Source organism: Pagrus pagrus, assembly GCF_965226575.1.
Source record: "Pagrus pagrus genome assembly, chromosome: 14".
In the NCBI taxonomy this organism is placed as follows: Eukaryota; Metazoa; Chordata; class Actinopteri; order Spariformes; family Sparidae; genus Pagrus; species Pagrus pagrus.
The window spans coordinates 16,731,561-16,757,004 of record NC_140198.1 but is presented as its reverse complement, the minus strand read 5'-3'; the positions used below and the strand labels follow the sequence as shown (position 1 = coordinate 16,757,004).

The window sequence follows — 25,444 nt, the reverse complement described above, 5'->3', positions numbered from 1 at the left end:
GGGTTGAAATAGATTTTTTGGGGATTCGATTCCTGGCACCATAAAAAGCAGTCAGTGTGCTTCCTGCCTTCGAATCACCAATTTTCAACTTAACAATACAATACAATAGCTTTTTGCTTTTGGCCAATTGGCAACTATTAATTTTAAATTTTGGCCCTCTAAGAGATAAAGTTTGAGCATCCCTGCTGTATGACAAGGGAGGGATGCTGCCCATTCTGACCCCGCAAATCATCATGCAGTAGATTTTAGACTGCTGAAGACTTTGAGTGAAGGAAGGGAAGGAAAGAGGCCTAACATAATATAGTTAGTATCGTGTATATGGGGTATTTACTATATAAGAATAGACATGAATGGTCTTCATTATCATAAAGACAGGACTATATTCAGAGAAACAGGCTGCACAGTGGCTCAGTGCACCTTCTGCACCTGCTTTTGATGTCATAATAAAATAGTTGCTGAATTTATCCGGTGTTAGTCCTAGTTTCTGTTTGACCCCATCCTTTATAAGTTGGTGATTTTGGGACAGCAGCATCATGTTTGTGCTGTGTGTCCTCTGCCTTCTCCTACTAAACATGTGACCTCTGAACGGGACAGGTATTCCCATGTGTCTGAGACCAGCACGACCTGCGCCCCCCTTAGGAAAACAAACTGACGTCCTGCTGCTTTCTCCTCTTCTAGTATCGCTGCAGGCACTCCTCTCCATCACCAGAAAAAAAATGACTCCCCACCAGGCTGCACATACACAAACAAGTTATTTGTTATCGTCACGAAAAGTAGAGTTGTTGTTGTTACTTTGCTCAAGTGCGCTATCCAATTCCCTCAAACCTCAAGGCTCTCAGCAGTGACTTAGCCCAAGAATATTCACCTCCTCATCTCAGTGTGAGTCCTCCTCTATCCTTTTCCCTTTATTTGCACTTTCCGATATGCACAAAGTTCAATTTTATCACTGCGTTCGCTTTCAGGCGAGTGCTGCAGCCTCCCCTCTATCCCCCCTCAGCAATAGAGCTTTAAGAATTCACTTTGTAGGCTTGTCTCTGCGGTGCACACACACTACAGGTTCATCCCTACATCAGCGGGTTTTATGAAAGACTCAAAAAAAAAAAGATCCCCCTGCTGTCTGCAGGAGAGACCCTCAAAGCTGCAAAGCCCTGAGTTTCAGGGAGACGTGAGACAGTGTTGACACCCCTGAAGCTGCTGTGTCTACCTGTTTGGTTTGAAGAGGTGGTGAGAGCTGAGGAACAGCAGAGAAAAAGGGTGAGGGAGGACGAACAGAAAGCAACAGTAATGACAGTAATAACAGGCAGATGTGGGCGTTTGTTAGGCGATGCAGGAAATAAGACGGACAAACAGCGATGAGAGGTGGATTTTTCCAGTTGGATATTAATCATGTATAAATCCTGTGTTAGTATTCTGAACAGAAGCGCACAGAGCCCGCAGTGCACAAAAAAAAACAGCTCCACTTCCCCTTTGTAATAAAGTAAATGATGCGTAACTTCATTCCAGAGCAGGATCAGGGGAGTTTACTGTAGATGACTAGTGTTTACTGTTTCACAAGCCCAAATATATGATTTCATTAGTCCTTTAGGAGAACAGGCTGTCTATTTAACCTTGACAAACACAAAACTATTGCTGCCATTTTGAGAATAGAATCGGATGATACTGGATGAGCTGAGAAGTGTTAATTTAATGGCCGCCCTCTATTCTTCTCGGACAACATGAGTGGAATATTATGTGTTGCAAAGGAAATTTGTCAATGTGTAATTGGAGGAGGATCTGTGTCGTTTTGAAAAATGTTACTGTGAAGCCTGCAGAATGCAAAAGTGAATAGATTTGCTCTGACATCTGACATGCTCCTGTTTACGAAGGGGGGCATTTATTTAAGTGTTTACAGAAAGCCCATCAGGTCGTAGAAATGAAGGTTAAAGTGTCCTTCAGATATCAAACATTTTGCAGCGGCCACCCGAAGATTTCTCTACTTGATTACAGTAATAGCATTCAGTGGATGGCCTGTGTTTGTTTGGTATTTCTGTCACCCCAGCCTTTCACCGCACATCAGCAAATCTAATGTGTGCTGAGCTGAAGTTGAAGGCTGAGACGAGAGCTGGAGAAACAATGAAATTACTGAGAGAAGGACGACAGAACCGAGCTCTCGAGGATGTGAGGATGACTAATACAGAATGGATTATACATTCTGAAGGATGCAATTGAACGCCATGCTTGATTTCAACATTTCATACAGATGATGTTTGATTTATTTAAAATGTAGTTTTAAAACTGAGTGTACATAACATGAAGCATGAATTAATGAGACTTTCATTCATTAATTGATGATATCCATGAAGTGACTTGATCATTTGATTTTACACATCAAAGTGCGTTTGTAGGTCTTTGGCACTTCTACTGCACATACAGTATAAGAGTTTTATAAAGCCTTGTGTGGCTTCAGCAACCTAATTGCCAGAATAAATGTTCCCAGTGTACTTTTCTGTAAACCACAGCTATGTTGCAACTTTACGTTTCTTAGAGTTTAATTACCAATTTTATGTTTTCTGACAATGCCGTACTTGTTTTCTGGTTAGGTTTAAGCACAAAAAACACATGGTTAGGGTTAGGAAAACATCATGTTTTCGCTAACTTGGTGCTGTTGCCGCAAACATGGGTAGGAAAGGCCCTGATGTGTGAAACATCGAGTGGTTTCAAGCAAATACCAATGTTGAAACGCCATCTCGAACAGCGGTCTCATCTAGCTATCATGCTACCATCCTCCCAACATGAAAGTCAACTCATATACATGTAAAAAATCTGGATGTGGAGAGTTAAAAAGAAGCGAGATTACCAGAGCTGTGTGGCCCGCTGCTTATCTCTGCTTGAGGCTACATTAGCCGTTACTAGCCTAACACACCAGAACCTCTGACTGAGCTGTCCGGTGGTTTAGTTGCATTGTGGGTAAGTTTTTGATAAAAACTGGAATAAAAAGATGATTAGTCTGGTTGTGCAGCATAAATTGTGACTTTTTAAAAACTGTCCACTGTGAGTCTGACAGGGTAGGTTAGGAGTGCAAAGCTAACTCAGTGCTCCACTGGCACGTCTTCGCCTCATTAAATCCAGTCAGTTATTTAATACCATATTTTAACATTGATCAGAGATACTGAGCAGCTGCAGTGATCGGTGTTGGAGTCAGAGATATCAGAGCAGCTCCACTGGTTTGTCCAACATTTGCTTCTTATTACCAACATTAAGGCAAGGGTCATATCCCTGATTCAGTCCTTCTTGGTGTTATTAAAACCATTTATTATGTACAAATAAAATAAAATAGTTAACACCTTGTAAGACCAAGCGTGTGATGCACTGAGCGTTTATGACCGCAGCTCATTTCCGCGGGCCCGCAGATGGCAGCAGATAGGGCTTGTTATAAATCTTTTATACTGCAGCACAGCCCGGCGCTTGCACATTTGCATGCTCATGTTTCAGGGTATTTGTCCATTAAGAGCTGTGGCCAGTGCACTGATTTCCCCATTATTTCTAGTTGATTACCCAAGCAGTTGAATTTAGACCAAGGAGAAGTGAAGGGCACTGGGCAGCAGAGCATGGCTATGGGGAGCAGACAACCCACATGGCACCCATTTATTCAGATAGCCCCTGCTTTACTCAGAAGATTAATGCCATCATGGATTTACTCACATTTTACCCCTACATTGGCCATTAGTGCAATCAGCAATTTTAACTGTCAGCATGTGAAGAAATTTGGATCTTAACTTTGTTTGAAAGGCCAGCATGTGCTGTTTGTTTGCCTCGCTGCTGTCTGCAGGAACAGCTAATTATAAAGTCTCTGTGCTTGTCCCTGACCTCAACCTGCTCTCTGTGTCCCTGTCAACAGTCTGCTCCCAGTTCTCCCGAGGAGTTTATGCCATCTTCGGCTTCTACGACAGGAAGTCCATGAACACGTTGACCTCCTTCTGCGGGGCGCTGCACACCTCCTTCATTACCCCCAGCTTCCCCATCGATGCCGACGTGCAGTTTGTCATCCAGATGAGGCCCAGTTTGCGGGGAGCCGTTCTCAGTCTGCTGGCCCATTACAAGTGGGAGAAGTTCGTCTACCTTTACGACACTGACAGAGGTAAGAGCGGCCCTCTGGGAAAGTAAAACACACAATCACACACCGATGCAGGCTTTCAGCAGGAGACAGATGGGTAGTGCAGAACATCTCGGCGCTAGAGGAAGAAGTAATTGCCACGCCAAGCCTGTGTTATTATACAGTGTATATGATCAGTCTTTAATATGTAAATCCCTTATCCCCAATCCTCATTCTAAGTGGTCTGATACATTTTAATCTATGCCCGTAATGATCCTAAATTGCTTCAGTATGTGGCTGAATGTAGCTCAGTCAATAGCTCCCGGCTTCCGGGGAATGAGTCATTCACAGGTGCTGCTGATCCGCAGCATAGTGCGACTCCAGCCGCCTGAGCCTCTAATCCTTGCCACTCTCTGATTATCATTTAGCTCTAATTGGATTATATGACGGCAGAAACACAACATCCTGCAACTTCTGCGTCTTCTTCATGGCCTCCTGCTCCGTTCATGTAGGCCAACTATTTACAGACTCGGGTCTTTGTCGTCCTCCAAGGGTCAGCATCTGGAGAGCGCGACGATATGCCAATCAGCCGGCAAATATGTATGATGTGATCTCATTTGTATTTCAAAGTCATGTTAGTTGTGTACTCGGCAGATGTAGAGGTTTTCTGTGTGCAGCCTGTGCTGTTAAATGTGCCAAACTGTTCAGGCCTGTGCATTCCAAGTATTTTTAAACTGACATAGAGCATTTCTAGGACAAGAGCACTCCTTTTTCACTTCCCCCGCCACACTTTATATATCTCCAGTTCAGGTGGGTGTCTAAGCTAGTGCTCACTCATGAAACTGATTCCCACAGAGCTATTTTGTGCACTTTTACAAAACTTCGATGGCAGTTTTTTGTAATAAACGTATACACGTCTGGCACAAAGTAAGAGCTTCTCGAAACAATTGAGGAGTCTTTTAGCCTCTCCATGGCACCATCAACCCTTTCAGAAGTGCTTCCTGATGCGGCCCTCAGAGCTCCGCTTCACTCTGCTGGCGTCTTTCACCTGCTGTGCAGAGGCTGACAGGCCGCCATCTGTAATACTCTGGCCATTTCCACGGCGTGACACAGTGTAAACACTGTAGTTTAGGACAGAGTCCCACATGCTGTACAGCTTGTGTTTGCTGAGAGGCTAGTTATCCGTCCTATTTTGGCTGCCAGTCCCAGCCCGCTCCCCCTCCGTCAAGGCTCTGGAGCAACATAGCCAACACTCATCCAAATGTCACTTTAATCTTCATTATAGGAAGAGGGGCTCTATTTAGGTCCGGAGTGGGACTTGCGAGGGGGCCCTGCTTGTGTGAGTGACTGTTCATAGTTTGTGGGCGATATGACAGCAATATGCTGCTGAGGCATTTCACAATGACAAGTGTAATGCCTGTCCCTTAACGAGACACTTTCCACATACGAGCAGCGCCTTTTGTCAGAACAAAGGGCCTCTTACAGTCAGCTTGAAATGGGAAAAATCATTAAAATGAAACAGTCGATCCCCTGCTGTACATCTTGGGGAAGTGGACTCTGTCTTTCCTTTCATCATACACCATAAGAGGGATTTTTTTTTTATCATAGCCTGGAGGCATAACTACCATAAAAACTGTATCTGTATGATGGGGTTTTGACTGTAATGGAAAATAAAATGCCCAGAGATACAACTTAATGTCCCCATGCATGAAGTGCACATTTGATTTTAACGTGCGCTTCAAACTGGTAATTGTATTGACATCAAATAGGCGCAGCTCCACTTTCATGTTGGTGATGCCTCCCTCTGACAGCACGATGCGCTGATTTAAGCTGTTTTAACTGACATATTCATAATGATGAGGAAAAAACGAGTTTCACGCAGCTGCTTTCAACAGAATGGGAGTCTGTTACCGTTTCATGCAGCCCACTCCTCATTAGAAGAATTGATTGTTTGACAAACATAACTGATACAAACGGGGAAAAGTGAAGAAGGCCACGCGGATCCAAGAGAAGCAGAACAAAGAGAAGCACGCCTTCACACGCATGGGTCATTAAAGACATGTTTATCTGCTGCAGTGCAACATCACATATTTATCCTCGATGTTCTGACTCTGAAATGTCCTCATTAAGCATGCTAATGGCTGCTGGCAGGAAAGACCTCTTGAACTGAACAACATCTGGGCATTACCAGCTGGCCACCGAGAGTAGGGCCCCACTAGGTCCGACTTATTTACTTAAGTTATAACAAATTGCACATTATGCTTACGTATTATACAAGGGGCATCGTGACAGATATAAAGTCGTTATAGTGCAACTATCCTTATGACAGTTACAAAATAATCTTGATAATTAACCAGTCTTACAACAGAATTAAACAATACAGTTTTTCTTTTCTTTTAATCTGGAAGAAACCAGAGTGAGAGTGTTGAACTCACTGTCTCTGTGCCTTCAGCTGAGGAATCAAGAACGATTTCACAAGAAACTTCTGATGGAAAATTCAAATCAGGAAACATTTCTACAAGACATTTGGGTCTCAAGAGATAAAATCACTTCCTCTAATGTGTGTCTTGGGGGTGATTTTCAGAAACTTAGTTTCATTGAAGAAGTCTTTATAAAAGTACAGTATGTTCTCCTTTTAATACTAGACTGTGGTATTGCATTACAGTTTGCATCTTTATCCTCTCTCCATAATTGCTCCATAATTGTAATTTAGTTATTCTGACTAAGGCAGGAACACAGAATTATTTATCAGTGTGCTGAAACTTAAGAAGCAATGTTATTATTGTTTCAGTTTTAGCATTTAGTGTATTGAGATCAGTGGTGGATGAAGCACTCAAATCCTATAATCCAAAATAAAGGTAATGAGTAAGAAAAAGTTAAAGCAAAATGTACTTAAAGTATTATAATGCATCATACATACATGTGTATGCAGCATTCTAGCGTTGTAGCTTGTTGAGGTGGAGCGTTGGAGAGTTGAAAGCGACACTGTAACTTAAAATACAATACACAGGATTTTTCTCTTGAGTTCAAAAGCAGTTCAACGCATCCAGGAGTTGTTACTCGGAGCCTTACTCGGTCTGATATGATCATTAAAGGGTAACATTACAAATTTTACACATTAAAGTGTGTTTACAGGTCTTGGGGAGTAGTACTGCATACATTAAAAACGTAGTACAAAGCCTTTTGTGCCTCCAGAGGCAATAATGTAATCTGATAAATGCCTTTAGTGGCATTGGAGGTAATGTAGGCGCCAGGTTTTTAAGGAGGAAGAATGTCTATGATGAGCCCAACAGACTACAATAGGAGTGTTGCTTTTCAAAAACTGGCGTCTACATTACCCACAATGCAGCTTAGCCACTGAGTGACATCACTGGGGGCAATTCATCAGATTCCATGCAGCTTCCTCTGGAGCCACAGAAGGAAAAGAAACTGGTGGAGCTTCCCTTTAACATATGGTAGCTAATGTTAGCTGATGTTAGCTAACATTAGATGGATATGTTTTAGCATTTACAGTTATTACCTTACTGTCACTTGTTCCCACAGTGTTCAGCTAAAGCGTCGTACTGCAGTCTGTGTTTCATTTGATAATAACACAATCATGCATCATAATCGTAATTTGTAAAATAATCCTAGTATGCAAGTAGATACCGATACCTCAAAAATTATATTTAAGTACAGTTAGTGGCGTACTGTCTAATGTAGTCCTCCTGATTCATGAAGTCTACATAATGCAAACTAGATCTTTAATATCTTTTTTGTCGCCATCAAAATGAAGGACTACAGTCTAACAACCTTTACTGCAGCTTTTTTCCGGCATTCTCCTTCCCCTCTGACAAATGGGGATGGTCGGCATGACGGAGAATTTGCATTCGGCGCGCAATCACACTGCCCTGCTGCCGAATGTCTGGTCGGTTTCGTCTCCGCAAGGAAACGTCTGATTAATTGCACGCTGCTAAAGAGCTGCACTCAGCAGTCGGGCACACGGGCTCATTAACAGAGAGTGGGAGAGGGAGAGAGAGAGAGCCAATGGCACAAAGCAGCTGCTCCACTCTGTGAACACCTCACTGCACCTTTACTCCCAGATGGACACATATCAATAGACCTTGACCCCCCCTCTCTGTGGGTAAACACTGTTTTCCTCCCCGGCTCTAATATTGGGACTGTGGCAGAGATTTATCAATCACGCTCTTCTGCTTCAAGAGGGCTGTTCAGTGACTCTATTGTGCCTCACAGAGAACAGAGAAAGAGCAAAGGAGAGCGTAACTGGGATACACATGTAACAGAATAGCCAAGTAGTGACTGAAAGGTGCTTTTCTGTGAGACAGGCTTCAAAGGGTTGCGAAAAACATAGAGATGCAGGCGAGAAAACACAACGCTGCAAATTCAAAACATAAAATTCTCCAAGGTTACTTCAAATTTAGTAAAGTTTTTGTTTGTTTTCTTCTGGAAAAAAAGATATTCGTATGACTCCTTGTTTTTGAGAATCCTCTCCGACTCCGAGTTGAAAGAATTTAAGATTCTCCGTGGGCATCGGGTTGCCTGGGAATGGAGTGTGTTCAGAAAGCCAGTTTACATGCTGCAAGCGTGTGACTGTGTGTGTGTCTGCGTGTGTGCTGTGCAGTGACGTCATCGGTGAAAACCTCAAAGGGCGGTGTGCATTCAGTGAGAAGATACAGCTGAGGCGTTAGCTGTCTCTGAGTTTTTCTGCATGAACCAAACCTCCTCTGTTATCCGCCGCTCACTCCGCTCTGCCAGACGCCCAAAATGGCACCAACTGATCCATGCACGTCCACGCATGCAGAGGCAGTGCAGCTTTAAACAACATCAAACAGCATGTATGCTGCAGACTCTCTGCTCCACACTGCAGCACCGAGCACATTGTATCTACAATATCATACATGTGAATTATTAATGCAGAATAACCAACATTTTCTGGATAATTTGTGAATTACTGACTCAAATGAACACAGTCACTCATTAGGGACATTCTTGCTTTCCAACATTAAGACACATCTTCTCCCTTGAACAGATTGGCTGTCAGGATTGCATTGCAGAGAATTTAACACACTGTTGTAGCCAGAGAAGACATTACATAACTTTAAAAAACAGTTGCATCATTTTGTAAATCTTTGTTCTGCGCTTAAAGAGCTGAGTTGCAACGCTTGGCCTCATTGCAGACAGTCTTTACTCTGGGCATCTGTGTGTAAGCAGCTCAATATATGTGAACAAAGTCGTTACTGAACAACTCTAGGATGCGCATATTGCTTATCTGCCAAGAAAGGAAAGAAAATGTACATTTAGACAATTTCAAGTACAACTTTCTCCGGCTGTTTGGTAATTCCAGTGCAGAGATCATAGTTTCAGGACCTTGGACAGTTCCTACACCCCTGCCATCATTCTGTGAGCTGCAGGACTATTTTTCAACCACCCTTCATGTATTCTTCCACCCTTGCTGTATTTTTATACTTTTCTTAAGTCAACACAAAGTTGAGTCACTGACTGAAGGATACACTTGAATAAACGACTAGAGAAACATATGAAGATACAGAGCACTCACTGAACAGACCGTTTGATGAGAATGAAAGCGATGTGAATCTAATTATGACGCCTTCACAGTCTCAAATTCAGATCTTAACCTAAACTAGATAACTAAACATCTATGGGAGACTTTGGAGCAATGTGTTATAAAGCCCTCACCTCCATCATCATTATCCTTTTGGATAAATGTTGTGTGTTCCGCCTTTCAGTTTACAGTACAGTGGATCCAGAGCAAGCAGATCAAGGTTACCCGATGCCAATATAAAAGCCAGAAAATCAACTGAGAAATTGGTAATTCAACATCAAATCATCGACCAGTTACAGCAAACAGCTGCACAGTTTAATTTAGTGGAAAAGCCTCTGCTGTTTGAGCGGCCTCGCAATGAGTCTGAGCAGCAACAAGACAGCAACTCTCCCTTCGTAAACACATTTAAGATCATTACATCTCAGTGACATCAACAGTACCAAAAGAGGAGGCGGGGGGATGTGGACGAGCTGCTGCAGCAAACCGTGTTGGCATCAGTTACTGATCAGCATCAGTTTATAAAGCCTCCGTTGTACATACGTATAATAGACGATAAAGCAGTGGATGGTTTAGGGCGTGGCCACCTTGTGATTGAAATGTCGCTCACACAGTGTTGTTCACCACCCTCTCGTCCAAATATGGTCACTTCTGGCTCCAAAAACCCAAGACGGCAGTGGTCATTGAACTAAACTGAGGCTTTAAAACGGTAGTCCACAAACCAACGGGTGATGCCACTGTGGGTTTATGCTTACAATGATGAATTATGAAGTATATACAGAATGCCATCAGTTAGGTTAATTACGCAGACAGTCCTGTTACAACTGTATATGTTGCATTAATGGCTGACAAGCGCACAGTATATGGTCTCACAGAATCTGTTATATTGTCCAAGTCTACTCACATGGACGTTAACATAGTTTTAATTTTCTTATCCGTCCATCCCGGCCCAAAGCAGCTTTCCCACAACCATCCTGACATATGGTCATGGGTATGCAGTATAATGAGCTGTAGCCGTATATCAAACATCTCTTAATGATTGCCCGAGGCTGAGGTTGTCAGAATTAAAGCTCTTAAAAGGAGTTTGGGATTTTTGTGGACATTGATTGACCTCGGAACAGACAGAAAGAGAGCGCTGGAAAAACAAGTTTATCTGACGAGGAAATGAAAGTCCAGCTCCGTCTTACAGTTTTGTTAATGGTACAAAAGCAGCCTGGGCCAACCTACTGCAGCTTTGCATTTGGAATAACAAGCATTTTTTTAATTAATGCTCTTGCTTGCTTGTGTTTGTTAGGGAGTCCTTAAAATGAATTTGAGACCTGAGACATCTTAGATTCTCGTCAATAAGCAGCCTGAAGCTTGATCAATTATATCTGTTACTCCTAACAATATACAATCAATGCTCAGCCTTCCCCCCTTCCTCTACACTTATAATGCTGCCACTTAGAAAAATTGGAACTCAAGACACTGGGTAATTTCGGTCATCGATTATCTTATCATGATCTCAAACCGCCATCCGCTTATCCTGCTCTTATTTTAAGCATCTGTTCGCTCCTGTCGGCTCAAGGGGAACACGAGGGCGAGCAGTTCAGGAGCAGGAGGTTTATCCTGGCTAAAGAAAAGATTTTCCCCCTCCAGCTCAACGTGGTCGTCTCAGCTGCTCACAGAGGAAGGAGAAATAGCCAAATATTCAAATGAACGGAAACGAAAACGAAGGAGACGAAGAGTGAGGAGAGGAACAGAGGAGTCAGCAAAGCATTTGTGCCTCGACTGCGTCAGAAAACAGCAAATGGCACAGAAGGCCAAGCACTGTCAGACATGCTGTCAGATGCGGCGAATGTTTTTCATGAAATCGGAGCCCCCTCCCCTCCTTCTTCTGGAAGATCCAGCTTGTCATATCTAATCCGCTCTAACCTTACCACTTTACATGGCCGAATAACAAACCAGGTGACTAATCAAGCGCCCCTCTGCTTCATAGCCACTGCTTGGTTTGTGACTCGACTATCGTCTCCCCTCTGTGTTACTCAAACGTCTCTCATCTATTTCCGGACACTGGCTTTCAGGATAACACAAGGCCATTACAGCAGTAGTCTTTATGCATTATGAAAGAGATTGATGTGATGTGCTCTTCCCCGTTTGCCCAAGAGAAAACACCATTTTTATTTGCTTAAGCGACGGGAGGCTGTATTTTTTTATTTTTATTGGAGAGCTGAAAAAGAACAGGCAGTTAGTGCAGCTCTCACTGATGGGCAAGTGCCAGCCTGCTCCATTTCTCTGTATATGGTTGAAATGCAAATATCTATGCTTATGTATGATTTCTCTCTCTCTCTCTCTATCCATCGTTGTTCATATAGATGACTTCAGAATGTGAATCATCTTTAAGTGCAACGAAAGTTCATGAATTACCTGATGCAATGTGAATAAAAGTTTCATAAGAGGTGGAAGGAAACAGGCGGAGAAATGCTCAACAATCTGTTAGCGACTTTGCAGCTGTCATTAGATAAGGAATAATCTGTCTGATTAGCTCTGATCAGGGATTTGGCAGGAGTGGGTGGTGTGGGGGAGCAGGGCTCTTTGCAGTTCAGCTAATTTGGAACAGGGAGCTGTTATCTGCATTGGTCTGCATTGGGAGTAGGCGTTGTTAGGCTAATTGTACTCAAAAGTGTCCTTTACTGTCATTTGGCAGCTCTAATCCTTTTTTATTTCACTGGCTCTGTAGGCATTGCCCACTGAAAACAATCGTTGCGGAGCCACATATAAGCTTTGAGATTTTTTGGGAGATTTCTCTGAAGTAGGTTCACAGGCTTTGTCTGAGTTCCCCCCTTTGGTGTCGCCGCGCTCAGCTTTGGGCATCCCATGACAACGGCACGGTTCAGATGCCTGCGAGAGAATTTTAAAGAGGTCACCTTCTCCAGAGAGGGGGAGGGACGACTGAGTCACAGTTGAGACTGCACACCACGCTCGGCCGTCATGTGAGCCGCTGCCCAAGACAGACAAGAAGAAACACACGGCCAGGTGCCAGCAGAGCCTCGGTCCGTCGCCTTCTTCCAGCTCTGTCTGTCGCAGGGGAGATAAATCCCTTGGAGGATGCATTGTTCTACATTTGATCAAATATTTTTCCTTCAGGATTTAAAAAGATAAGCCTCAGCAAACAGATAATGAAGTAATTTGTCGGAGAAAAACAATGATAATCACCCATTTAGAAGACGCTTTATTCCAACGCGCTATACATGACTGTGAGTAACCTACAATATTATTTTGGTTCAAAGCTGGACCCAATAGCCAAATAGTGCTAAGCTCTACAAAACCAATCCTCTGAGCTGCAAAGAACTCCATATCAGAGGAGTACATACTGATCTCCTGGGCAGTGCTGTGTGGGCTACTAAGCTCATATATTCAAGAGAATCCCACATGCAGGCCAACTCCGCTTTGTGCCGTTCGCTCTAACAATTGCTGTAATCTTTAGGCGTTTCTTTGGGTTCATTTTGTGGACAAACTTCAAAGCAAAGTGTGTTTAACATTTTTTTTGCGCTTGTAGACTCGAGCATCAATGCAGTATGGAACATAAACTCAGTTTTTTTGCTTGTGGTAGCTTGAAAGGGAAACACATTTGAAACAGCGTTTTTCAGGACAGCAAAATGTACGTCGTTCTGTACAAATTAGGCTGAGTATTTTCACCCCCTTCTTCTACTAAAAACGTCCGGCTCATTTGCATGAAATTAAAACATTTTAACTATTGTCAGCGTGTCGCAGGTCTGGTTCATGTCAGCACTTATCTCTTCAGAGGACAAGTTGTTCTCTGTTCTTTCTCTCTGAGAAGCAGCCACCAAAACTGATTTCAGTTGTGAGTTGATGAAAGGCCAAGCTGTCTAGTTGAGTGCTGGTGCAGAATGAACCGCAGAGGAATCACATGTTGCAAAAACTCAAAGCTTTCTCTACCCTTTTGTTCTTTGCTCACAGACAGTGTGTGTTTCTGTGTCTCTCTGTCTGTACTTCTGACTTAATTAAATGTAAAGAAGCATCACATTAGATTTGTCATATCATTTAAATATGCCTTTTTTAATCAAAGTACTACCTGTTTTTCAGTAGTCACAGCCTGGCTTTCTACGTAAAATAACTGCCTGTTTGTTTTTTGGTTTTTTTACTACTTCGGGAGTGGAAACAAGCTGTAAACACACATTGACATTTAATCAACTTTTAAACAAATATGGCGAACGTGTTAGCAAACAGTTACCATTTAAACATCCAGCAGCTACCAAACAACATTAGCATTTATTCCGAGTCATGTTTCCTGCCAACTGCTGAATGCAAGTCCAATTTCAGCTCTATTTGTGGTGACCACTAACTTCTGAAGGAAATGTCTGGCTCATTAGCTGCTAAACGGACTGCTGTGCTTGCTAGCCAGTTGCTTACTGTGTCTGTCTGCTGTTTAGTGCTGAACATGTAGTGCAGAGGGGATCTTTAGAGATTTTTCACTCAAAACAGCATAAAAAATGACACTGATGAGAGCTGAGAGTGAACCACAACAGAAAAATTGTGGAAAAAGCTAAAATGTTCAATAGAGCTGAGTTGGATGATGATTCTCTGTGGGTTCATCGATAGAGACCCCCTTCACATATAACGTGATCGATTGTTAGTATTGATCACAACCACTATGAAGTAACATTCATTGATAGCCATAGAGTGCTGCTTGAATGAGTCCTACAACCAGGAAATAAGTCAGCAATTTTCTATCATCTTGAAGTCAGTGGGTTTTTTGAATAGGTTTTTGGTAAATGCCTAAAATAAGGTCTGTGGCTTAGGAGATTTTCACACTTTGTTCTAGTACATAAAATACAGCAGTTAATACTCCATGTTTGAATTAAAAAGTGTGTATGTGTCTTGTTACCACCAAGTAGCTACAGTAAATGAGACGACAGAGGTTGTCAGCGAGATTATCCCGAACATCGAGACTCATCCACTCGCACTCTCCCACTTGCAAATTGATCAATTTATAGTTAAGTGTTTACAGTATAGTGTAGGAGGAAGCTTAGGGGTGGTGATTTTGAAGTTTATGGCCTAATGTTAGCTTTTTACTTCTGGCAATGGTATTTATGCTGCACTTTGTGCAATAATCCAAAATGGAAAAAAAAAAAATCCAATTGAAAAATCCCATAGGCTTTTTGACGAGGAAACCAGGGCGATGCTAACTTCTGGGTTAGCCTACATTAAAATATGTCATCCCTGCTCTTTGGGTGACAGAGGAGCTTCGAAACAACCTGATGGATAACTGACACACAGCAACATTTGGCTTCCACCAGCTTCTGAGAGGAAAACACTCTTTAGCTTCAACTTTCTTCACTAGCTAACGTAAGCGATGATGCTGCTGCGTGCTCACTGTATTATATTGTACAGGTGCAGGCTGTGAAACTAAAACAGTGAGCTAAAAGAAGATCAAAGCTCTGCAGAGTATTTTGGAGTTTGTAACTTGACACACATTTCTACCTTTATCAGATATCTTTCCTGGGACTTTATTTCTGTCTTTATCTGAATGAAGTTCTGCTTACAAACTGACATTTAGCACCACTACAGTACACTTAAGTGATTCATGTTTTGCCTGACATTAGGGCTGTTTTTATAAAATATTTTACTTGTGTGTGTGAGAAATTAAATTATTGTCTGTGCTATTTATAGCCCTGTGCCAATATGCTCCTGATTTTGAATATGTATTATTTTTCAGGAGGGTGCTGAATAATTGACTCTGTAAAATGCCCTTGACGGTTGTCCTGCCTGCTGGCTGTTGTAAAATGTACCATCTGTTTACAAAGTCAACCAAAACTCTGGGACCAAAAGACATTGTCATTTGTGCACCGACTGATAAATCGCAGCGGTGTTAATATTCACCAGGAGACTCCGGGTGTCCTTTCACATTCACATTTCACATTTGCATTGTGGTTATTGGTGTTAGAATCGAGTAAAATGTCACTGTCAGACGACTCCTTTCGTTCAGGACGTCCAAACTTCAGTTTTTTATTTCCGCACATGTTAAATTGTGAGCGCGCTGAATAGCTTAACATCGACAGGCTCATACAAATGTTTGAATCCAAAATATCCAGCTTAGTTTAGTGACAGAAAAGGAACGAAAATAAAACTCTAAAGGGAATCATTTGTAAATCCCCCCAAATCCTTTTTCTTAAGCAGCTACTAACATGTCTCAAAATGTCATGCATATCCCAGCTTATGGTGTTCTACTACTATGTGTCAGAATACTGGGAGGAGAGCTGACACTCAGCGCCTGCCTTTTCATTTCCCCTCTGCCACCAGAGATATACTGCGCTGGATTCTTGTTTTGATATCTCCCAGCTGATATATAAAAAAAAAAAAACATGTTTCTGCCTGCTTGACCAGATAAAGTCTGGATGATGACAGAGCCAGATCCAGTCTCGGGTCAGCTCCGCAGCTTCTTATCTAAAATCCGACTCTTCGCGGTGCACTTAGACAGGACAGTCGCTCTAATACCCCTTTGAATTCCTTAACCTCCTCAAGAATCAGACATGTGGACACATCTCGTCTGCCTCTTTAGACTTCTGAGTGGCTAATGTGGTGGCGCCCAGCGAGAGCCACTTGTCTTTAAAGGCCATACCTGATCTGAGTGCTGTCTGCCGAGCACTTCACTGTGAAGGTCGCCAGCAGGGGGGTGGAGGGTGGACATGTCAGCTGAGTCACTGTGCTCTGAATACTCGATTGGGGACATGTCAGCTCACATGTCCATTAGTAACGGTCACCAGTCACCAATGTTTTTTTTTTAAATAATGGTTATGAAATGATGCACATTAGTCACAAGTGGAGGTCAGTGCTGTCTGACACGAGGAGTGTCATCTGTTTATTCTGGGTTATTTACACATGAATGATCAAGACACATCCTGCTTTACATCCACTTCGGGATAGGTGTTACTATAAAGTCAGATGTTTGTGGACTCAGGGGGCTCTCTTCTCGGTACATGGGAACTATTATATCACAACGTTTCCCGTTTTAAACCAGTTTTACACATCGAAGTCTGTTCACAGGTCTTGGCGAGTACTACTGCTCGTGTGAAAAAAGTTATATAGACCAAACCATCATCGCACCATCTGTGAGAGAGAATGTTCATTCTTCATTTTGGAATCAGGGTTAATTCCTTTTTATGACAATAAATGTGAATTTTAAGTGGATTATCATCATAATCCATGTTTCCGTCCTACTATATGTCAGTTATGAGTTACCATCGGAAAAAAGAGGGAACATGCTTTTTTCATTTGAATTATGCAGAATAAGAAACTAGGAAGAGCCACATTAATAACCAAGGATTTCACACTGAGATTTGCGGCAAATAAGATATGTGAATATTCACTTAACTAAATAATCCTATAGACAGATTACTGATAAATGGCTAGCTTGAGGCTGCTGGAGTACAACCGTTGTTTCCAACTAAATCTCAGCCTAGCCTTCAGTTAGCCATTAACAGGTTGGTGTTTTACAGACGACAGCCTAATGCTACCTTGTCATTCGATCAACTACTGTACGTATAGTAGTGTTATCATGATACTGGAATTTCAAATTTAGATACAACACATTGAAAAATAGCAGTTGTTTTTTCTAAAGTTGCTGTATAATACTGATGTATTGTGTAAATGGTTAATAAATGCTGTGTAGTTTATCTGTTAACATTTGTGGATGGCTGTTATGAAGTTGAACCACCATTGATTAATGGTGGTTATTATAAAGTGTTACTCATGTGTATAAAATAAAGGCTTATTTAATATGAGAGTCTTTTAAACACACTCGAAAATATCATCTAAACACACATTCGGTTTTCTAGAGGAGCAGACGTGATGTTTTGTGGAGCACCCTTATGTGCTGATCTCATTTATAAAGCCTTTTGTGACTCCAGAAGTTGTGCGAAAGTAAGCACAGAGAAACTTTCCCCCTTCAGCAAATTAATGCGAAAACAGTCTTCTAGTAAAGGTCAAACAAGTCAAGTACCAAAAAGCAAAACACATTCTGTGGGGAAGGGGTAGGACTTTAAAATTCAGGTCTAATAGCATTAAAAATTGAATAATTCAAGGAATGAGCAACTTTAATATTTAAAAGGCATGTTGAACAGTCTGAGGGGCTCGATGAGACTGTATAATACCCAGAGCTTTACAAATAATGCATGGAAAACTGTGTAACCCCGCCAAAACTCAGCCTAAAGTATCGATGGGCACTTTACATTTCTGCACAGCCTAATAAAGCAGACATGCAGGAGGTGATATAACAGCCTCAGTAGCCGTGATAATAAAGTGCAGCCTGGTCTGTGCTGCAGGGATGTTATGCATCACTTGACTGTGATACAGAGTGAGCACCAGTTTACATTTAGCCGGTGTAATGCCGGTAGAGAGGCTGCGTGGCTGACTTGTATTTACATAAACACACTTTACAACGGCTTATTCAGCAGCTGTAATAATACCCATTATTCTATGGAATCAGCAGTTTTATCTCTGCTCGGAGAGAAAAGGGTAACACAGCATGTGATGCTGCTTTCGCCCATTTAGTCCAGTCAGCTGTAGTGTGTTGGCTGCGTTCTCTCTGTCCCTTAGTTATGACCCGATACAGCATGTAATGAGCCCTTGCCACCATGCATTTCCACCACCACTCAACATATTCTGTGCACTGTTCTCCAGATAATGGAAATATGTAAATTTCAGATGTAGGCTGCCATTATCAGTCTCGAGGGCTGTTATTTATTCTGCTGTTTTACTGTTATTAATATATTTTCTGCATGATAAGATGGTACCTTTTCAGGGGTCACTGCTCCTTCTACATGATGCGCTTTTTAATGGCTGCAGTTCATCCCGGTTTATACTTAGAAGTTTTGTCTCACGGCCTCAATATACAATGAACTGGAAGTAAGTAAATATAGTCACTTGGGGGTTTTATTTCTGCTCTTTAAAACAAGCATTTTAATCTTGAGATAACATTTGAAAGCGCTGCTCAGCAAAATACAGTACGGCAAACATTGAATTTTGAATATACTACATTAACTCAAGTGACAATCAAGCTGAACTAAAAGAACAAACAAACAGAGCCAGTTTAACGTCTGCTGTTTCAGCACGGTGACAGATTGACGCTCGACAAGAGATTGATCACTTATAAAAGCCTCATGCCTGTGGCAGTGACCCATTTTCTGTCACCGCAGGTCAATCATCCAAACACTGTGTTTATAGTACCTGTTCCCCACGAGAATAAAAGTGATCTAAATGTAAACGCAGGCCTACTTTATTCACAATATCAACAACTTGTATTAAATAGCACTCATGAACATTCATAATGCTTTAAAACTAAAACTAAAACTCATTATTACACCGATGTATTAGTATTAATGTACAGCAAAGTTCTGTAAAATCAAAGTAATACATTCATTGTATGTTAGTACTTCATAAAATACATTTTACAGTGTTTTGTGTGTTGTTCACCTTCACTTCCTTTTAAACTCCACCAGCTATACATCCAAATGTGCCACGCAGTAGCTGAAAATATCACCATTCATTATACTAGAAAAGCATCAGATTAATGGATTAAAAACGTAGGGTTCTTGCTTGAAACAATAAGGTCAGCAGAAACAAAAGTTTATGAACACGCATTACGATTGAAGGTGCATAACATGTTGTTTCTGAAGGGAAATTGATAGGCTGAAAGCTGTTCTTGTTCATTTTCTAGCCAAAACTCTTGTTTGTTTTCCCTGAGGGGATGTAAAAAAAGAAACCACCGATGACTTCCCTCACCTCAAACAAATATAACAACAAGCGTTCTGGTTCCTTTTGTTCTCAGCGAGTCACTGTTGTCTCTGATTTAGAAACTGCCTTTGTGGCCCATCATGACCGCTGACCATGTCTCCTTAACCCCCTTAGTAAACTGTCAGTGGAGCGATCCAAATTCCTGCGGGTTTATCGTGGCTTTTCAGTGTCGCTGCTCAGCCGGGTTACTGTTAGCTCAGCTCCTTCCTTTCATATACCTCAGCTACTGATTCATCCCGTGACACAGTGAGCTCTGCAAAGTAAACTCACCATTGAGTTGCTTCGTTTGTGCTCGCTGAACTGCCTCTTTAGCGCTCCATTTCACAACATTTGACAGAGGACGTGCTACACGTCTTATTGTTGTGTCTCCTCTTGAGCCTTAAATGTGCATGTTTGATGTCCTCAGTGAGGCAGGGAAGAGATAAGTGAGGCGGCCTCCTGTGACACACTGCTAAGGCAGCATGGGACACTCAGCCTTTTCCCCTGTTAATAGTTGCTCTATTATGCTCTGCAACCACTCTATCTTTTTAATGGGTGCTACAGCTTTAACTTAATCTTTTTGGGGCATATCAACCTCTCTGTGGACTCTTGCTCTGCTTTGTCTGTCAAATTACCATCTTCCTAAACTTTTGTCAGGCTTCTCTCATAGTAACTCTAAAATTTAACCTTGCAGAAATGTTTAAATATACCAGTGGTGTAGAGTCCATACACAAAACAAATACAGGGCAACATATCACTAGAGTAACTGCTAACTGCTGCTAACTGTAGCTGCTGTTAGCTAGTTAGCTCAGTCAGCAATGCAGCTAGCAGTCTGGACCAGGAGCTTGGAGCACCGCTGAAGTGTTGGTGCACAGGAGCTCTGGGCTAGCTGGTTAGCATGCTAACTTTATATGTATATATCAATGTATATATCGTTGCAGCGCAGTGCATAGACGTCATAGCGTCAGAATTGTTATTTTCTTCTCATTCAATTTTTTATTTTAGTTTTTTACTAAATGTTTTCAACTAAAATCCTGACCTTCTGCACCCCAGTGCTGTATTTAGCAACAGTAAAAATATCATCACTATTACTTTGGTATAAGTCACCCATATGAATATTACTTGAGTTAAAGTCTTGAAGTATCTGATATGAAATGTACTTAAGTATCAAAAGTACAAGTAAAAGTAAAGTATACATGTATTACAATGTACGTATGCTACGGGCAGATTTCTGCATCCTGTATTCAACATTTTTCTGATGATCAGAGTCTGTGTGTTGTTTTTATCTGATTGCTGGTGAAATACATTTATTTAGAAGCTCTAATCTGGCTCTGATGCAGAATGCAATAATAGATGTAGTGAAGTAAAAAATGCAATATTTGCCTTTAAAATGTTGTTGAATGGCAGTATAAACATGGTATTACACTGCGGTATTCCTACTTTTCTCCACTACTGAAGTCTACATACTGTGAACATGTTCCATGTCACCTGGTTCGACACCTTGTTAACCTGCTGTAGTCATTTTCTGTCTCTATTTATTCTGGATAATTACTCTAAACTTTCATGACCTGCAGGTGTGTTCATACGAGAGGATTTTATTGTTCAGATAAACACTTCACTGGTGCACCACACGTTTGTTAATAGTTGTAATACAAAGCTGATTGAAAGCTTTTAAGCAGTTGTCAACCGTTGTTGAATGCCAGAATGCCCTCGCAGCTCCTCTTTACGGCTATTTAGATTCCCGGCACAACATTCACCTGCTGCTGCGCTCTAAAACGACTGAAAACACTTCTCCTTCTGCTCCTCCAGGTTTTGCCATCCTCCAGGCCATCATGGAGTCGGCTGTAGCCAATAACTGGCAGGTGACGGCTCGCTCGGTGGGGAACATCGTGGACCCCACGGAGTACAGACGCATCATCGAGGAGATGGACCGTCGGCAGGAGAAACGCTTCCTCATTGACTGTGAGGTGGACAGGATCAACTCCATACTGGAGCAGGTATTGAGTTCAGCCTGTTTTATTTGAGTAGAATAACACACTGAAAACATTTCCTTAAATACCTTTATTCAGCCTCCAGCTCTGCGTGATCCTTTCTCTCTTAACTATCTTCTCCTCACCATGTCCATTTACACACTTAGCGAAGTGAGGCACTCTGCCGGCTTGCTCTCACCCCCACTTTTTATTTCTTTTTCATCATTACTCTTAACACCTGGAGTGCATCGTGATTGCCACAGATCTCAGCTCCCTCATTTAGAGGACAATGTTAAAACAGGCGAGACGGGCACATTCAATTAAGACTTGTTATGTGTTGGGTTTTTTTTTGCGAGCGCACGTTGTTTGAGGTCACCTGGGCTTAATTCACGTGGCGGAATTAAACAGCCTCCTCGTCCTTGTTTCCTAGGTGATCATCAGCTCGAGTTTTCCCACATGAGTCTTGATTCAGATTCAGTGTTTGCTAATGCGTGCTGGCAGCAGTACTTTATTGTCAAAAAAATGTATTAAATGAAACTGGGAATTTGTTTATTTGCTCAGAAGATCATTTGTGTTCACATAAAGGATCATAAACTGTGTTGCAAGTGTGGTCACACTTTGACTTGAAAATGAATTTTTAATAGTATGTTTCTCATGATTGCTGCAGTTGAATAGATGCCTGGATTCCTCATCAGTTTTTCTTTCACTAGTGGTCGACTAAACATGCTTCAAACAAATGTATGGAAAGTTTCGTGATAATATCCCATTTCGGGGGGGTGAGAGTTATGTGTGAGAATGTGATAACACTTGGAAGTGTGATTGCACATTTATACCATATGTGTGTAAATGTATCCATGTTTCATGTTAGCCTGACACCCACCTATGAAATGTAAATACTACCTTACATATAAGGCGTTATGAAATTGCTTTCTTTAGTGTGAGATTGTAAACAAAACCCCCACAGTTTCACAGTAAGGTATGTTTAATGTGTATCAATACTAGTTGCTATTTAAGTACAAGAGTGCTCGTGCCATAAAAGTGACAGCATTGGTCACTTAAGCCAACCTTTGATTACATTTCTCTGACAGGCAATGTCAGCGACGTGCTTGGGGGGAGGTGGATTGCTGGGCATCCAGTGCGTGGGAGTTTGATACTGGAAGCTGCACTTCACGTCCAGTCAATGTGGATTTCTCTTCTCCATGAAACTGATCTTAACTTTCAGCAAGTTTAATAGTCTTCGGGCATGGTCACTCATGCAAGAAATCAACATTCACCTTACTTCCATTCTGTTTGCAACAAGGGGCAAATAAATGTTCGCATCCAGTACCGAGTTGAACTCTGGTTAACTTTGACCTGCGATGTCGCAGCCACAACCAATAGAAATTGTGTGTGTGTGGTTGACCTCACACAGCTCACATCCTGCAATGCTCACACTCAGCACATTTTTATTTGCACTGAAATTGTGACCTGCGGCCAATTGTGGCCCTCAGAAATGTTTTTTCTGTGGACCCTGAACGTGACAAGAAGTGTATCAATCCTTCTGTTTCAACACTTGAACTGTCTGTAGTCTACATTAAATATGTTACTGGGCTCCTGCCCCCTAAAATGCGTCAGTTAGGTTAGGAGTGAAGACTTGGAGTAAACTACCGGTTGCATAGCAACTAATGGCACTGTTGACAGTGTTGCTTCGCTTCAGTTGTGTTGTCAATGCTAGTACTGTGTTTCTGTTGACAACTCTGCTGTGTAATGAGTAGGTGAGATGGAAAAGCCACCGGGGAACAAATGCTTTATGGTTGAGAAAAAAAGAAGGTTTCAGGAAAAATGGATCAGCTCTTTCTTTGCTGCACCTGTTTGCTGAATTTAGAGGTGTTGTTGATAACATTGAGCCACTACATGTGGCATTACGTCTCCCCCTTCCAGTACACTCACGTCACAACACCCCTGTTGCTCAAATCATTCGCCCCCCCTCAAGTATTTGCTAGTTTGTTTAAATACCTAACGTTGCTAATGCTAGCTAGCTACCATTAACATTGGTGACGCTAGCTAACACTAACATTGCTAATGCTAGCTAGCTAGCGTTAGGGCAGTACAGTAAGTCAGGCGCATACCATAGAACTGAGCCATTCTTATGTCCAACTACCATTCACGATATTAATGTTTTTAAGGAAACCTTCATCCTCCTCCTTTCTACAAGCTGTAGATGCATTATTTTAACAAAAATGATTTGTCTGCATAAAAATGTTATCAATATGACCTTTAATGTTTGTGTAAACAACATCACGAGACCAGTTACAATCCTAAGTCCAATTCATGTTTTTCCTGTGTGGTGCTTAGTCATGCTGAATCAAACTTTGAGAACCTCTGCTCTTCATCTAGTGGAGGGGTTCAAAAACTCTCATTGTGTTGTTTTTGTTTGTCACAGACAAATGACCAGTCGTGTTGTTTAGGTATGAGCACTTGTTACAAATAAAATGTGACCACTTGGACAGCTAAAAGCTGTGTGTTTCCCTTCAGTTTGTGTTACTGCAGCTACTATAAATGGCTGCACAGCAGAGTAACATGTTAGAAAAACAGTTAAGCCCACGAGTATAGTCTGTTGTGTGTGTATGTGTGTGTGTGTGTGTGTGTGTGTGTGCACGCACACTCATTTGAAGCATTAATCTGGAGCACATCTTAACCTTCTGTTCTTTGCTGAGATATTTGTGTGCAAAGGCTTCTGCCCTCTACGTAATGATCTTCATTATTGCCGGCCTTATGAGTTTCACTCTGACCTTCACTGCAGATCTGTCTTGATTTCCTTTGACGCTGGGGAATATTTTTAATGACAGCACGGAGCATTTTCGTTAATTAAGAGAAGTGTGCTTTTCTCTGCCCTTCTCGTTAATGGTCAGGCTTTCTTCAAATGTTCCCAAATTCCCTCCATATTAGATTTAAGTTATCCAATCACATAATGGTGGCACTAGGTGTCACGTCAGGCCGATCCGATCCTAATCCCTTTACTGTGGCTGATTAATGTGAATGGTGGCCTCGCCGGCAGCGTCTGTCAGAGGAGTGTCTCCCCAGATGCTTGAGAACGGCAAGACATGCGCCCGTCTCTCGAGAACGATTCCTTATATGAGCTGTGACATCAACACTTGCTTTAATGTAATATCAGCTCCCGGTGTAAGTAGGACACGCTGTCCCATAACAGCAACAACAATGAGCCTACTATAAATAGCCTACCCTCCTAGCCTGAGGGAAGATCTCTCACAAAGGCAGGAGTGAGCAAACACAACCGAGATCAGTCAGGCATCAGAAAGCAACCATTGTGGACATGATTTATTTTGTAACCGGTGTCATCATAAACACTGTAATCAGCAACATAATAATTAAAATCTTTTTTATGCCTACATTCAAGCTATTATCTCTACATTATGAATTAATTTATATGACGTCTATCACTCATTTTGTGCTTTATGTTTTTGTCATCAGGGTATTTTCACTCCCAAGGCTGTTGATAAATGCACTGTGGCCTTTTTTTGCTCCTCTGCTGGCTCTCACCGCCTTTAAAAGTATCAGTCTGCTCATCCCTTCAGTAAAGTAAAGAAGGAGCGATAAACACCTTTAAGGCTTCTCATCAATAATAGAAGCACAGCGGATTTATAATCGCTGCCAGAGGAGCAGTCACCTCCAGCCTCCTCCTGCACAGCGGACAGACAGAGAGGAAAAGAGTCAGAGAGGGGGAAAAAAAAAAAACTGGAAAGACAGGGAGCTTGTGGGAATTGAGCCATGTAGTGTGAGTCTCCCTGTCTGGTACTGTGAAGGGAAATAGGAGAAGTGCTGAACACCCAGAGGTGCACTGGAATTCCACACTACGCCAGCAGCATAGTAAAACAAGATGCTGCTCTGGGATGAGATTACATCTGTGTGGATGTTATTTAATCCTGTGTGTGAATTGTAGTTTTGTCTGCTGCTTTGCGTGGGCATCGGTGACATTAAAAAGTAGTTTCTGTAGCGTAACTATTTTCTCTAAGGGGATCATTTTTAGCCATGAATGTGAGTTATGTGTTTGTCTCGTCCCAAACATAC

General features: G+C 41.9%; 1 protein-coding gene across 5 annotated transcripts in view; it reads left to right on the top strand.

Annotated features, from left to right (window-relative positions):
- LOC311269353 (glutamate receptor 3) overlaps positions 1 to 25,444 on the top strand; it is a 97,551-nt gene that overhangs the window by 32,080 nt on the left and 40,027 nt on the right. For all 5 annotated transcript variants that reach the window (XM_084373455.1, XM_084373454.1, XM_084373453.1 and 2 more), the window contains exons 3-4: positions 3,878 to 4,117; positions 21,216 to 21,403. In XM_084373455.1, coding sequence (XP_084229581.1) covers positions 3,878 to 4,117; positions 21,216 to 21,403 — 428 coding nt within the window. The remainder of the gene's footprint in view (positions 1 to 3,877; positions 4,118 to 21,215; positions 21,404 to 25,444) is intronic.